This window comes from Dipodomys spectabilis, unplaced genomic scaffold, assembly GCF_019054845.1.
Source record: "Dipodomys spectabilis isolate Male_0828 unplaced genomic scaffold, ASM1905484v1 ptg000169l, whole genome shotgun sequence".
NCBI lineage: Eukaryota > Metazoa > Chordata > Mammalia > Rodentia > Heteromyidae > Dipodomys > Dipodomys spectabilis.
In genome coordinates this window covers 8,382,982-8,397,983 of record NW_024870846.1, presented here as the reverse complement: position 1 = coordinate 8,397,983, position 15,002 = coordinate 8,382,982, and the positions used below count along the sequence as shown (strand labels likewise).

Genomic DNA, 15,002 nt, shown 5'->3' with positions numbered 1-15,002 from the left:
CGCTTCAGCGGGTGCTCACCTGCGTGTCTGCGGGAAGCCAGGTCTGAAAGCCAGGTGTGGCCATGGGACCCAGAGTTATCCTGAGCGCTAAGCCCGACACCTTTCTAGGAGTGTGCCTCGTTTTAATCAGTAGATCGTCTTTCTGGTGTTCAGTGGTCTCCAGTCCCCAGCTCCAGTTCTGCATGGGCAGCGGGCTCCGGGACAGGCCCGCTGGCCGCTGGAGGGCGCCCCTCCCCTGTGGCAGGCTGCCTGGCCCCGAGATGCTGGCGTGTGGAGCCTGGCAAGCAGCTGAGAACGGTCCACTCAGAGTTTTTGCTTAGTTTAGAGTTCATCCGAGCACTACCCTGCATTTGTCCTGAAATGGACAGCAAAGAAACGTCTCTGCATCCCAGTAGTCAAATCTGCTGCTCAACTGCTCAGCAAGAGGAGGAATGTCAGCTGGATTCACCCTTCTCTCTCAACTGCCTCCCTGCCCTTCTCCCTCAACTGCCTCCCTGCCCCGCACCCTGCACCTCAGCATACCCACCTCCTCCACACCCGGCCCTCCCTCCTAGCCCTCCCTCCTCCTCCTCCTGGAGGCTCCCCTATTTGCAGTAAAGCAAGAGCCTGGTAAGGAGCCCAACCTCTGAACTCCACCTGCTACTCCAGAAGCCCACCTCACACCCCACCAGTCCTCCACCCCAGGGATTCCTCTGGAAACAGCAGGGAAGTGGATTGGATGGCTTTAACAGCAGTTTCTTTCCCTTTTTTTCGGGTCCTGTCATGGGGCCTGAACTCTGGGTCTGGGCTCTGTCCCTCAGCTCTTCAGCTCAAGGTTGGTGCTCTACCACTTGAGCCACAGCACCACTTCCGGCTTTTTTCTTTTTGCTTATGTGGTGCTGAGGAATCGAACCCAGGGCCTCATGCATGCAAGGCAAGCGCTCTACCACTGAGCCACCTTCCCAGCCCCTAACAGCACTTTCTGAATGCGATACCTACCGGTGGGTGAGACACTACCAAAAACTGGTGAGGACAACCAGCCAATGGGGTGCCAGGGCCCAGTAAACAGCAGTGACTGGAAGGGGAGAAGTGGGAGGAGCTGTGAGGCGGAAGCCCCGGAAACCAGGCAGGCACAATGCCAAGCCTGTGACTTTGAGCAAGCTAAGGAGGGTCTGCAGGCAGCACCTATGTATTTTACTACATGAGCTAGCTTACAATACGGAGGGTATTTTGTGCACAGGTGTGTGGATTTTAGCACATGTGCACACTTGCATGGTACTGCTGCTGTCATAATATGTCACCCCCAAAACCAGGAGCCCCGCTCTGGCCAGGCCACGCCTCCTTGTGCCACACGCCACCCACCCCTGGTCTCTCGTAGTGTTGATCTTCTTCAGAACGCCCCAGGACTAAGATCACACGGTATGGAATCTTTTCCAAATGGCTTTTCTGCACATCGGGTCTTGGAGGCCCACTGACTGAACTATGTATATCAAACACTGTTCCTTTTTACTTGCTGAGCAGCATTCCATTGCACGCACATACCACAGAGTGCCCGTTCATTCATCCACTGAAATAATACTCGGGCTGCTTGCAGTTCCTAGTGACAACACACTCGGAGGTTACATTCACACATAGGTCTGCGTGAAAACATAAGCTTTTATTAAAAGCTTGTTAAAATTTAAAACAAATTGTTTCCCTCTGAAAGGCTAGTGACTCGTTGGCATGATGGAGGCCATGGGTTTGATCCCTCACTACTGGAGAAAATAATATGTAAACAATACATATATTTTTAAAATAAGCCAGGTGCTGGTGGTTCGTTCCTGTAATCCTAGCTGCTCAACAGGCTGAGAACTGAGGATCACAATTTGAAGACAGCCAGGACAGGAAAGTCCAGGAGACTCATCCCCAGTTAACTACAGAAAGCTGGAACTGGTGACTCACAGTGGGAGAGTGTTAACCTTGAGCCAAAGAACTCAGAGAGAGCACCCAGGGCCTGAGTTCAAACCCCACAACTGACCCCCCAATATATTTATACATATATGTATATACATATATATATGTATATATATACATATGTATATATATATGTATATACACAAATATATGAAATACATTACAAATGGTCAATATATTCATTATAAAAATCATTTCTGAAGAACATCCTTTCTGCTTTCTATCACTCAAAGCAGGAAAGGGGCTTTGCACAGCCTCTGGTAGGCAGGCCCGACTCCATCGGAAGCAGCTTACTTGTTTTCCTGAGCCACGGCTGTGGCCATGCCGAGTAACTCTGGTGCTCCACACCCCGACAACGACGCTTAGCTTCTCTTGCGCACGCTCTGTTACTGCCCCGCCGCTCTGGCCAGTGCTTTCCTAACCACTTGCGGGCTGCACACCTGCGACATGCAGGTTTGCTCCCACGCAGTCAGGGCGGTGAAGGGTCATCCCAGTGCTCTCTCCCTCCTCTAGCAAGGTGATTTCTGTCTGTCCGCTGTTAAGAGCTTAGTGTTGCTGTGGTGGCAACTTTTTTTGTTTCAATCCATTATCTTAAAACGTGATTGTTAACTATTTTCTTCCAGTCAGTAGCTTGCTGTTCACCTTCTTAATGGAGAATCTTCTTGTAGAGAAGTCTAAAGCTCTGATGAGGTTCAGTTTATCCACTGTTCCTCCTGGGCCAGCTTTTTGCACACCAAATTGTGAAGGTTTGTCTGTCTTCTAAAAATTTAGAACATTACATGGCAACCCCAGACTTGGGCTCATTTTAACTTTTACATGACCCCTGAACTGGGTTAGGGCTTATTTTTGCACAGAAGGAAGGGTGTCTAGTTGTTTTAGTGTTGCTGGCTGCATTGAAGTCCACTCTACACTGAGCTGTGCTTGTGCCGTTGCGAGAATCAGTCAGGGACATGTGTGTGGCTCCACCCCAGATGCTGAGATGCTCAGCCTGATACTAGGTCTACACAGCAAAACTTGAAAGTAAACAAGTCTTCTTCTCTCTGGCATTATTTAGCTGGTTTGATTCCTTTGCATTGTCAGCCAGCTCAGAAGTTTGTCCAGAACTAATCAAACCCCTGCTGTCAATGGCATTGAACCTGTGCACAGTCTCTGTGACGATCCAGCCCATGAACATGGTTTCTCTCCAGTTAAGGCTTGGCTTTCTTTTCTGCTTGCTAGCATCAAGATGCAGCCAGTGGAGCTCGGGTGGAGTGAGCCTCTGTCCCTCCTTTCTTCTGTGCTATTAGGCGTCGCAGGATGATATCACTGCTCACTGCTGATCTACAGAAATAGGATTGCTTAAATGTTCTTCCAATTAGAAATCCACCATAATTATACCTGCATGGTATAATTATACCTGCTGGAATTATGTGACTACCTGGAGTTATCTGTGATAGTTCCGTTAGATTCAGCAGGGCAAGTCATCTAAAGCAGTCTGCCTCTTCATCTGCCAGTGGTCTTGGTGTACCTGGACCTTGTCTCCAGGTGCGCTTACCCCAGATTTTGTAGCTCTGGGAGCTGAAATGCAGCCACAGACTTGGTGAGCTCCTGAAGAGACTTAGATTATGTCCCCCTGCGAAGTCAGATGTGCGATATATTCATTTTGAAAACAGGCAACAGATGTGTGGTGCTGGCATTTAGATTTCTCACAGCACGAGCCTGCACTGCATGCACGAGCGTTCATTCATGCGTCCAGGGCTTTTCCAGCGGGCGCGGCCAGAGAGGCTTTTGGATTAGAAACCCAGGTGGAAGGTGCCATCCAGAGAAGTTTGTGCTGTGGGAGCGCCGCCTGCTGGGCCTTGCCCTCAGGAGTGGTCCTGGTTTCACCTCTTCACAAGACGGGGTGCCGTGCCGGGGTGGTAAGGGGGGATTGGGGGTCAGTGAGCTCAGCGGTGCACTGGGTGGCAGACAGAAGAGCCCAGAGACCGTGGCAGCAGAGGGGGAGGGGGGCTCAGGGAGGGACTTTGGACCTGGAGAGGCCTGGTATGGAAAGGTGTATGTCTGTGTGCATGGCAGGGTGTGTTCTGTGCAGGGGAGTGGCCGGGGCATGTGCGGACAAGCTGAGCACACTCCCGGTGGTGGGAGGGCTCACGGTATCTCTTGAAAACCAATGTGCAAGCTGGGCGCTGGAGGCTACACTGACAGTCCTAGTTCAGCTCAAAAGGCTGACATCTGAGGATCAAGGTTCAAAGCCAGCCTGCGCAGGAAAGTCTGTGTGGGACTCTTCCAATGACCCACCAAAAAGCTGAAAGTAGAGCTGTGGCTCAGGTGGTAGAGAGCCAACCTTGAGGAAAAATGCTGGGGACAGCACCCAGGCCCTGTGTGCATTCAAACCCGTCCCAGCACAGGTGCGTACACACACATACACACATGTATGCTCACCACACGTGTATGTGGGCACACACACACAGAGCCCCGGATCCCGTAGTGCACGGGGGCTACAGCACACTCTGAAAGCAGAGGCCTTGTGAATGAGCGGATGCGCTGGCTGTGGTGGGTTGGTTTGTGTCCCCCCGAGCTTTTCCTCTTTCCCAGCCAGAGGCCTATGGGTGACCAGCACGTCCCTCTCAGCTTTGCTTATCCTGTGCGTGCTGAGTGCACTCGCCCTTAAACAGCCCTCCCTCCTCCTCCGCCATCGAGCCCAGCTCCTGCATCGGGTGTGTCCCACGCACGTCCCAGGCTGGTGGGTGCCCCGGCCGTCACTCTGAACATGGCCCTGTGCCCAGGCAGCTGGGACTCGAGACCCGGCCGCCCCGAGAGGACGGGCCCGGCCTCCTCATGAGCCCACGCCTCTCTTCCAGGACTCCCACCACACAGCGAGAACGACGCACTACGGCTCCCTGCCGCAGAAGCGGACCCAAGATGAAAACCCTGTAGTCCACTTCTTCAAGAACATCGTGAGTGACGGCGCGGGAATCTGGAAGCTGTGGGGGGGGCATCCTGGGGGCCCCAGGGTCCTCTGAGCACAACCGAGGCTCAGGCGGGTGTCTTGGGGTGCCGCTGGCATCGGGACTTGACCTGCAGGGGCCGTGGTGGGTCCCAGCTTGGGGGGAGGTGGTGAGTCTTGGCTTGTCTGCCGCTTAGAGCACTGCAGGTTGAGTGCCCAGCTCAGTTCTGCTGCGGCCATGCTGTGTGTGAACCTCAGCCTTTCTACAACCGCGTCAGCGAGTGGACGGGAGGGCCCGGGGCATTCTCAGGACAGCGTGCATCTGTCCCACGTCACAGAGGAGATGCAGGTGCCCATACGACACGGCATGCTCCAGGGTACACTAGCTCGTAGTAATAGTAACAACAGTGCTAGTAATGGTAACAACAGCACAGTACTAGCAATGATTAATGAGTCCTGAGTTTATGGGTCATGGCAAACGGAGCAGGGCGTGGGGATGGTAAGTGCACGTGCAAGGTAGAATTCACAGCGCGTGGTTTTCCTACATAGCTACAGATAAAGGTCTGTAAAGACAGAAGCGAGGCACAGGCTGGCGGAGGTGCAGTGCGTGCCACCCGGCTGTGCCAGGCAGGCCGGGGCACTTGATTCAACCCAGAGGCACCAGTGGGGGCCCGGGACAGGCAGACAGCGCAGCTCACAGACCCCAGGGCCCCGGGGCCCCCCATGCAGCAGAGAGCACCCCAGGCCGCCTCCCTGCAGCTCCCCCTTCTCTGTTCCAGGTGACTCCACGCACTCCACCCCCATCGCAAGGCAAGGTAAGGAAGATTCTGGATGTTTTCACCACGCAGTGCTTTGCTCCTCGACTTTCCCTGAAATGGCAGAACATGCTGAGAGGAAGTTCCCTCAGACTGTGTGCCCTGGGGTTCCCTCACAAAGCGGGGTGCGGGCCCCAGCGGGCGCCATCCCGCAGCCACGCAGAGAGGCCTGGTCCGTCCGAGGGCTCCGCACGCTGGCTGCGCCGTGGCCTCCAGAGCGGGGCAGAGGGCGGGGGACACGTCCGCAGTCCACGCGCCAGCTGCCGCCGTGTCTGTGCGTTGCGATCACCCCTCACCGTGTCTCTCTCTTCCCCACACAGGGCAGAGGCCTGTCCCTGAGCAGATTCAGCTGGGTAGGTGACACACGCGTGTCCTCAGCTTCCTTCTCCTCTCTGTCTGCTCTTTCTGTGCCGCTCTCTTTCAGTTGCTTAATGGTCCAGCCTCTTTTCCTGCCCAGACCTCTTTGCCCTGTGCGGCCATGGCTTGCTTCCTCATCCCTTTGCAACGTGCTGTGCTGGGGACCTGGGCCTGCTGGACGCTGCTGGATGCTCAGGGGTGCCCGGCCAGCCCCCCAAGCTCCTGCCCAGGAAGGAGGCACAGGTGGCAGGAAAGATCCCCTCAATCCCCCTGGATCCAAGGGGGACTGAGGCCCACACCCCCATAACAACGCCAAGTGCTAGAGAAGTAATAACACTGGTCGAAGTAAAGGACACTAATTTGCAATAATCCCATTAATCTAAGGATTCTTGGCTTTGCTTCTGTTTGAGTTGTCACTAAAATTGGTATTTTGAGCCATCGGGAAAAGCTCCTTAGGAATTTTAGGCTAAGTTTCAGTAGTAGCTGTTTTTACTTTGCATAAGTTAGCATTTTCAGAATACAATGGAGGAACAAACACCAATCTGTGGGTGAGGAGCGGCTCTCTGGAGACCCGGGGAGGCCCAGGGGCTCATAGTACGGTCTGGGGCCTGCTGCACCTGCGCTCCACTGAGAGCAACGTACAAGTGGATGAACGGAGTTTGAAAGAAGACAAGAAGGAGGAGGGGGAGGGTGCAGGGAAAGGAGGAAGGAAGGACAGGAAAAGGTAGGAAAAGGGAAGCAGGGGAGGAAGCATCCCTTCTGAGAAAGACAAGAAATGCTGTCACTCCTGGGTGATTCCAGCCCTTTATCGATTGGAATTAGGAACCAAGACATTTGCTGGCACGTTTTATAGATCACACTGGGCCGACCTTTCCTCCAATGGCAGTAATGTAGGAAATGCACCTGGACTGGCAGTCATCAGCCCCGTTTGTCTCCACTTTTCTGCGCCAGCAGGATGCAAAGGCAACACTAAAGAATGACGTGCACTTTGACCCCGAACTCTTTTCTAGCTGCAGCTTCATTGGCCCAGCTTTCTGGGCCTGGACTGTTAGACTCGGCGAAACCAGCACGTGTGTGGTGAGGGGCCAGCCCGGCAGCCCGGCAGCCCATAGCCCGCAGCCCACAGCGGAGGACGCCACCTCTTCTTGGAACCTCTCCGACTTCCATCCTGCTAGCATTTCTCAGATTTCTCCTTTCTCAAAGCACATCTCTCTTCTCCATATTTTCTTCCATGGTTTCTCTGTTTTCAGGCTGCAGGGTCCTCTGTGTGTGTGGAGTTTGGGGAAGTCTTGATTTTCCTAAACTATGTTGTATCTGTTCGGATGCATTCCAGGCTCTCCAAAGGCAAAAGCGGCAAGAAGTTGAAGTGAGAAAAATCACAGAGACGCTCCATCCAAAAACGGGTCCCTGCAGGCCGTTTGCAGAATCTCCTACGTTTTTGAAAACAGACCCGAGGGAGGCTGAGAGCCTTGGCCTCTCCGCTTAGCGCCATGCCCACTGGCACACGTGCCCACACCTCACGGGGCGGGGCTCGGACCTTCTTTGTCACCTGACTTTGTCCCTCACTCCATCCGATCTCATGGAATTTTCTTTTGAAAGCAGGGTCCGGGGCTCCCCGGGCAGCACCTCTGCGGTGAAGTGCAGGCCAGGCTGCCTGAGTGGAGGCAATGGGCCAGATGGTTCCCCGCGAGGCGCCCCGGTGCACGGGACTGGGGGGTGGGGGCAGTGGCCAGGACATGGCGATTCTGTCGCTGAACTCTCCCGTGTCTTGCTGGAAAAGCAGGAGGCGGAAACTTGGCTGGGTCCTGGGAACTGAGGCCTGGGGCCTCAGCAGCCCGCCCCAGATCGGAGGCCAGCAGGACTTCCCTGGCCTCTCCACATCCCGCGGGGCTCACGGTGGAGGCTCCTGCCTGAACACAAGCTGGTCCTGGAATACAGATTCTGATGCGGCCCCACATCTCCCGTGACGGTCCCCATTGCTCCCCCTGGTGGCCAGCAGCACAACTGCACAACTGCACAGCTGCACGCCCTCCCTTAGCTTCTTAGCCTGGCTTAGAAGCTCAAAGATGCTGCTACCTTTCCCCGAGAGGTCACCGGTGGTCACAGGTGTGTGCTCCTGGCCCGGAGTCAAGCTATCTGAGGATGCTGGTGGCTTTCCACTCTGGACCTGGGCATCGGCCTTCTGCTCTAGATGAGGCTCCTGGGAGCAGAGCTCCAAGTGTGTGGCTCTGTCTCAAGGGGCTGGGGAAAGGCAGGACCCCGTGCTCCAGGTCCCAGGGAGGGGCCACGTGCCCTCCCACAGCTGCCAGAGGTGGGGTGCAGGCCATGCTCCTGGACCCTACTCACCTGATGCCTTGTCTTCTCACACAGACTCCCAGCATGGCAGTAGGCACCTGCACCCCATGGCTTGGACCTGGGAAACCAGCCTGGGCCTCAGGACCGTAGACCAGGGACAGGCGCCTGCCTGCTCCATCTCCCCCCCTCCCCACCACGGCCCAGGCAGCGCACCTACACCACCGGGCAGGACAGGTGCTGCCAGGGTCCCCGTGACAGCTGCTCTGGACTCTGAGCTCTGGTCTTCTCTTGCAGGGGGCCGAGGGGCAGAAGCCAGGAGTGGGCTATGGAGGCAGAGCTTCTGACTATAGATCGGCTCACAAGGGACCCAAGGGGGCCTACGACGCCCAGGGCACGCTTTCCAAAATCTTTAAGCTGGTAACGTAACCTCCTCACCCTCGGGACACACCAGGGCGCCTCCGCGGGGAGGCGGGGTCTCCAGCCTCGTGCCGAGACCCCCGGGCTGAGCAGCGAGCCCAGCACAAGAGCAGGGGTCAGGAAGAGGAAAAGCTTCATTCATTCATTCACTGATTGAGTTAGAAAACGGATTCATTTCTGAGAAGCTTAGCTAACAGTCCCACCCCCCGGCCCCTTTCAGCCCCCAGCTGAAGCCCGAGGGGCGGGGCGCCTTGGCCTTCCGTGCCGGCTTGCCTGGGGAGTCAGTGTGGAGCAAGAGGATTTTAGAAAGGTACCCCGTCACGGTGCTGGGCTAGACCAAGCTGTCTGGAGCTGGAGTGGACCTCAGGTGGCTGTGACCTCAGGCCTCGGCCGAGGACCCAGCTGGGCACGGAGGCAGCTCTGCTGGGGTACTTGGGAGCAGTCCCAAGGCATGGCCAGGAGTCAAGCAGACAAGAGGGGAGGGGGTCGCTGTGGCTGTGCAGGGGACCCAGAAAGCCCGCGACGAGCTCAGATGTCTGTCCCTGGACACCGTGCACCAGGCGGGCCGCCCTGGGGCACGGCTGTGACACCTTGCATGGGGCGGGGCCCGCTGCCTCAAGGCCGGGGTCAGTGGGCACCGGGGCCAGCCCTGGCCACGCCAGCCTGCACCTTGGCCTCCCTAGCACCAGGTCCTTGGCAGAGCTAGTCCAGACCGTGCACGGGCCCCTGAGGTTCTCATCCTCAGCCCGTTTCAGGCTGGTCGGAGCTCAGGGCCCTGAGCTTGCTCCGCTTGCCTGCTTGGCCGGTGTTCCCATCCCAGGCCTACTTTCGGCTCTTTGCTGGTTATTCTTATAGAGTCCAGTGGACTTTTCCATCCTGGCTGGCCTTGAATTGCCATGCTGTGGCCTGTGGAGTAGCTAGGATTATAGGTGTGAGTGCCAGTGCTAGGCACTGGCGTCTAGGCCCACCCAAGGCCTTTTGCAGCCCCTGAGGGTCCAGTCCTGGTCAGACACGGTGTGAAGTGTCCGGGGCACAACACGCATCCTCCGAAGCAAGGCCTCGTGTCCCTGGGACCAGGGTAGGGCCAACTAAGGCCACCCCTGTCCCCGCAGGTAGAGGCCTCACGAGGGACCCAGGGGAGCTTTGTCCTCAGTGGTCAGGCCAGCATTGTGGTGTCCACAGCTTGGGGCACCCCCCAGGCTGCCATCCACTAAGTGGAGTTTACCCAGCATCCCCTGCATGCTGTCTGGGTGCCCGGGTGCCCAGGTGAGCAGAGAGACAGAAGAGACAACCGGAGGGGCGCATGTGTAATCAGGGGTCGGGGTTGGAAGCGAGCGACCTTGGGCCTGCAGGAGAGAAGGGCAGGAGCCGGGGTGGCGGCGGGGACACCCCCAGGGCCAGACCCACTCTGCGAGGATGGGTGTGGGAGGGCAGCAGGGTGTCACCACAGCCTGGCCCCAGAGGAAGGCGTCCTTGGGAAGAGGCGCCTCCACTTCCACTCTGGCGGAGGCACTGGAGGTGCCCAGTGCCGAGGGGCAAGCGCCCTGCGTCTTGATGACGAAGTGCCAACCACCCGGCACAGACTCAGGAGAACGGAGGCAGACTAAGGAGTCACTGGGCGGACAGAGGCCAACCTCCACGCCCTGGATCTACTGAATGCGCCAAGCGTCCCGCCATGCCCTCCATTTGGGGGCCTTTGGCCATCTTTTCCCACAACCGGTTTAGGCTCTACCGGCACTCACACGTCCCCACAGCCAGTGCCACAGTGCCACCATCATCTAAGCCAATGACCCCCTCCCCTCCCACGGGAAGAAGAGGCCACACACCGCTCTCATGCCTCCTTCCAAACACCGCCAGCCTGCTCCCCGCTGGATGTTGCCAATGCCAAGAGCAAACGATGGCCCTGCTGGAATGGCTCACCCAGCCCTCTGGCTTCCAGTCCAGCCCAGAGCCGGGCAGTGAGGAGGGCAGATCATGGGAGCCATCGGCTGACAGGAAGACACGAACCCCACAATGTCACCGTACTCCATCCGTGGCGCGCCGAGTCGGCGAAGATTTCCTGTTTGTCTTTCTGGGGTGACAGGTGGATATTCCCACAGGACAGCCTCTGAGGACGCACACAGGACACAGCAGCCACGGCCACGTGAGGGACAGATCCACACCACAGCAGCCACACCGTCACAGGCTGGTGATCCCAGTGTCTGACTCCCTCGGCCAAGAGCACAGTTTTACAGAGAGTGCAAGTCTAGGGAAGGTTAACTCCCCAAGAACAGACACCAGGCCTTTGGTTTCGAGAATGGCTGTCGCACACCCCACCCCAGCCACTCCATTTAACCTAGATGTTTTCTGTTGGATGCAACTTACCTTATGTGTGTTTTCTGCCATGCAAAGCACCACGGTTTCCTGGCTCGTGGGCAATGATGTGGTTGCAGACCACAGAGATGCTCACAGACCCAACGCCCGATCCAATGCCACGTGGCCCCCAAGCAGTGTGCACGCACTCTACTGTGGGCAGGGTGCCAAGGGGTGCTACTCTGTGTCCTTGGCCAGTGCCCTGTGCCGGGGGGCTCTGCAGGACGGGTGTGGGGCGTGCACGTTACTTCCAGGAAAGGGGGGCGAGGAAAAACCTTACACCCATGAGGCAAGTGGAGAAAAGCAGGCTGGGCCGCCTGCTGTCCGCAGGAGCCACACCTCGGGTTTGTTCGGAGACAAATCTGAGTGTCAAAAACTCAACCCCACACCTGCCAGTATGGGGGTCTCTGGGAAGTGTGTGGCTCTGGGTGATGTCAGCACCTGCCCTGAACTGACCGAGGTCCCCTCTGCCTGGGCTGTCCACAAGCCGCCGGCCCAGGTGCCGGCAGCTCTCCAGGCATGCATGGTGGACGTGCTTTGTAACAAATGTCCCCCGAGCTGCTTTCCTTCAGGCTGCCACCTTGCAGCCTGGGGTCCCTCTCTGTCATATTGCCCCATCTTATCTTCTTGATTTCAAATCATATTTGTCTGGAAATTAAGTCAGTTCACGGCTTTCAGGCCTCTGGGCTCCGTGAGGTGGGCTGTCGATGGCAGAGGGGACTTGGCCCAGGGTGCTGTCAGCAGGAGGCCTCCTGGGACACATGGCCTTTGCCTCCCAGGGTTGCAGGGATCTGTGGGTGGCAGAGTGCCGAAGCACTAAGGCACTCAGTAAAGCAACCCGGGAGGCAGGTCTAGCTGTGGCCTTCCAGCAGGCTTCCAGAGTCAAGTCCAGTTGCATCCTGGGGCCATGGTCTTACAGTACGCTATCTTAGATAATACTTGCTAAGGGATAGGTGACAACTGGAGTCGAGGGATCAATTCCGTGTAGCATTATTTCTGGACGGGACATGGCCATGGAGGACGTGGCAGGACTTTGGTGTGGGAAGCGGCTGCCCACGGGATGGATGGACAGGATGCAGTGGTCTCAGCTAACATCTGTTCCTTCCTTTTCCAGGGTGGAAGAGACAGCCGCTCGGGGTCGCCCATGGCGAGGCGCTGAGTCCTACCCCGTCCCTAGAAACCCTGCCCTTTGCTTCTTAATATAACTGCCTTAAACCTTAATCCCCTGCCTCACTTAGCTAGCTAGAGCAGATGCCCTCTTTCCTAACCTCTGGAGCTGGGGGCCATGGGGGCCATACCCACAACACCTCCCTGACCACCCCAGCCAATATCTGAACAGAGCAAATCAAGACTAAATGGTTCACACGGTCCTTTTCTGCTGGAAGATTGCGTTTCCTCGGGGTCCCTGCACAGCACCCCGATGCACCCCGGTCCAGTCTCTGCAGACTCAAGTGCACAGACAACCCTCCGAGTTCACCCCACCCCACCCTGGACTCTGCCGTGCGACACCCCCTCCCCAGCTTTTGTGGGCACTGCTATCAGGCTGGCCACTCAGGCACCAGAGAACACGGCATGGGACTGTCCTGATCCAGGCTTGCTTTGTTTCTTCCTGACCTCTCTCCTCAGCGCCTTATGTTTCCTAACGGGATCAGACAGTCACGGGGGGGGGGGGGGGGGGGGGGGGGTTGTGCTGACAGTGGGACTTTCGGTACGTGAGCGTGGGCTGGGCAGCTGTGAGAGTCTGGAGTGGGCTGCGCAGGGAGCAGCCCCCGCACCCACTGGCTGATTTTGAGTGTGGCAGAGGGCAGGAAAGGGATGCGTGGGCCCATGGGGGCCCGCAAGGAAACGGGAGCTTGGGGACGAGCGTGCGGCTGCTGGGTCACGGCGGGTGAACAGGTGGCCGCCAGAGCAGCCACAGCGGAGACCCCGTTTCCTCTGAGCCCAGGGAGAGTCCAGGGAGAGGGCATGTCTCAGATGGGGACTGTGGGAGTTCTCGGGTGACCTCTTCTTGCCAGGGTAAGCAGCGGCGGCTGGCAGTGGCAGTGTCCATCAGCACACACTAACCCCCGCCAGGAGCTAACAGTCCCTTCCTCCCCTAGACGTCACCCGTCCTTAGCGAATGAATCAGGCCTTGCCCATCGCTGACTCGCTAACCCAGACTCAGGGCTGGCCTGGCCGACCCCACGGGGAAAAGAGCTCTGAGCACCCACCGACACCCTGCCCTAACCTACTCACTCACCCTGCAACTCGGCGTGTTTTCGAGAGACCTTCTGAAGCACCGGCGCGTGAGCCCCGGTCCTGTCAAAGAATGCCCAGACCCCTCCCTGGTTAATCCCCTGCTAATTCTGAATGTTCAGCATGGGTCTAAGTAATGCACATTAATACATAGTATCAACAGTGAAAGTAAGAAAAACATAAAAAAGTGGAACCAGGTTCCAGAATGAAACCCTTCCAATTGTTCTCCAGGAGCCCTAGCCCGGTGCGGCGGGGCAAGGGAGCACACCCTGTTCTTGAATTTTGAAATAAAGTAAGAAACTTGCAACCCAGTTTGCACAGGTGTCTCATTGCATGTCCTGGCTGGTAGCGGGTGTGGTGAAGGCACAGCCACACCACAGGAAGTAACAGGAGCGCGCATGCTCTGGCAGAGCCAGGGCCGCCCCACAGCCCCCTCCGAGCCTACACTCGTCAGGGGAGGGGACCGGGGCCAGGACTGCCAGCAAACAGGAAAAAGTTTTGTGGACGCGGTGCGCATGTAGTCTCTCTATGCCGTGCCATTTTGACCTGTGACACATGCAGGAGTGAGTAGGATGCTAACAGATTGCAGCCAGGTGAAACAGGAAGCCACCGGCTCAAACCAACAGGCCCAGAACAAGTGAGAGAGAAGAGGAAGCTTTTCCTTCAAGTAGAACAGAGCCAACAAACGCAGCAGGGGAGAGACAACTGAAAACCCCTAGTTGCGGGGCTCAGGCATGGTGGGGCTGTTGTGGCATGCAGGCCGAGTGGGCTGTAAGGTTCAGGGCCTCTATCCCAACACGTGCTCACTGCCGGGGGGCCTGCAGGGCCATGGCAGCAGCACTCAGTGCCCACATGGTACTGACACCCCATGCCCAAACCTGCACTCACAGGGCCTAGTGTTTGCACAGAACCCACATGACCCCTTCAACCGCAGCATCCGTACATCGTGCCTACGTGCACCGTTACACCTAAGCCATACAGACACAATTTAAGATACAACTTGTTCGCCCATGTCTGCTTGAATCAGAGGTTGTGGGCGCCATAGCGCTGAGCTCCAACTGGCACGGAAAGTCTGTCCTCTCCTGGCAGCTTTCCTGTGAGCCTCACAGAAAAGAGGCTATCTTTGGCGTGTGAACTTACAGAGGTGAGCAGGCAGCCACGCCCAGCCGTCAGAAGGCTGCCCTGGCACCTCGGCCCCGTGGTGCACACGCGCTGCCCCCTCCATCCTGTGTCCACCCAAGGACACCCGGTGCTCCCCAGCAGCCGGCCCTTCTGCAAGGCTCACTGGGGAAAGCATCCTGAGTGGGCGGGAGGACCCCGCAGTGGGAACCCCTCGGCCAGCAGAACTAGGCCTCCTACAAAGGAAGCGCACTAGGCAGCAGGTGGTGAAGACAGCGGCCTACAGCCCTAGTTCCTCACAGGTGGATGACACGGGACGCGTCCTCGGGCCAGGGTGTGACACACAGGAAGAGAAGGCCGCACAGGTAATGGATGGTCGGGGCCGCAGGCCAGCCCGCCGCTATGCTGGCTGAGGTCCACGCAGTGACTGGCCTGCAGGCACTCCGCAGCCAGCCAGAGTCGGTGGGCCGAGCCCGCGGGCCGGGCCTGCAGGCACTCCGCAGCCAGCCAGAGTCGGTGGGCCAAGCCCGCGGGCCGGGCCTGCAGGCACTCCG

General features: G+C 57.4%; 1 protein-coding gene across 3 annotated transcripts in view; it reads left to right on the top strand.

Moving 5' to 3' along the window:
• Nucleotides 1–12,742, top strand: part of LOC122119460 (myelin basic protein) — a 72,364-nt gene extending 59,622 nt beyond the window's left edge. For 2 of the 3 annotated variants that reach the window (XM_042693517.1, XM_042693519.1), the window contains 5 exons: nt 4,773–4,868; nt 5,638–5,673; nt 5,994–6,026; nt 8,620–8,742; nt 12,209–12,742. In XM_042693517.1, the coding sequence (XP_042549451.1) occupies nt 4,773–4,868; nt 5,638–5,673; nt 5,994–6,026; nt 8,620–8,742; nt 12,209–12,253 (333 nt within the window). In that variant the 3' untranslated portion in view covers nt 12,254–12,742. Of the gene's footprint in view, nt 1–4,772; nt 4,869–5,637; nt 5,674–5,993; nt 6,027–7,363; nt 8,109–8,619; nt 8,743–12,208 lie in introns of those variants that run through there. The other variant, XM_042693518.1, reaches the window with a different exon arrangement.
• Nucleotides 12,743–15,002: the final 2,260 nt, after the last annotated feature.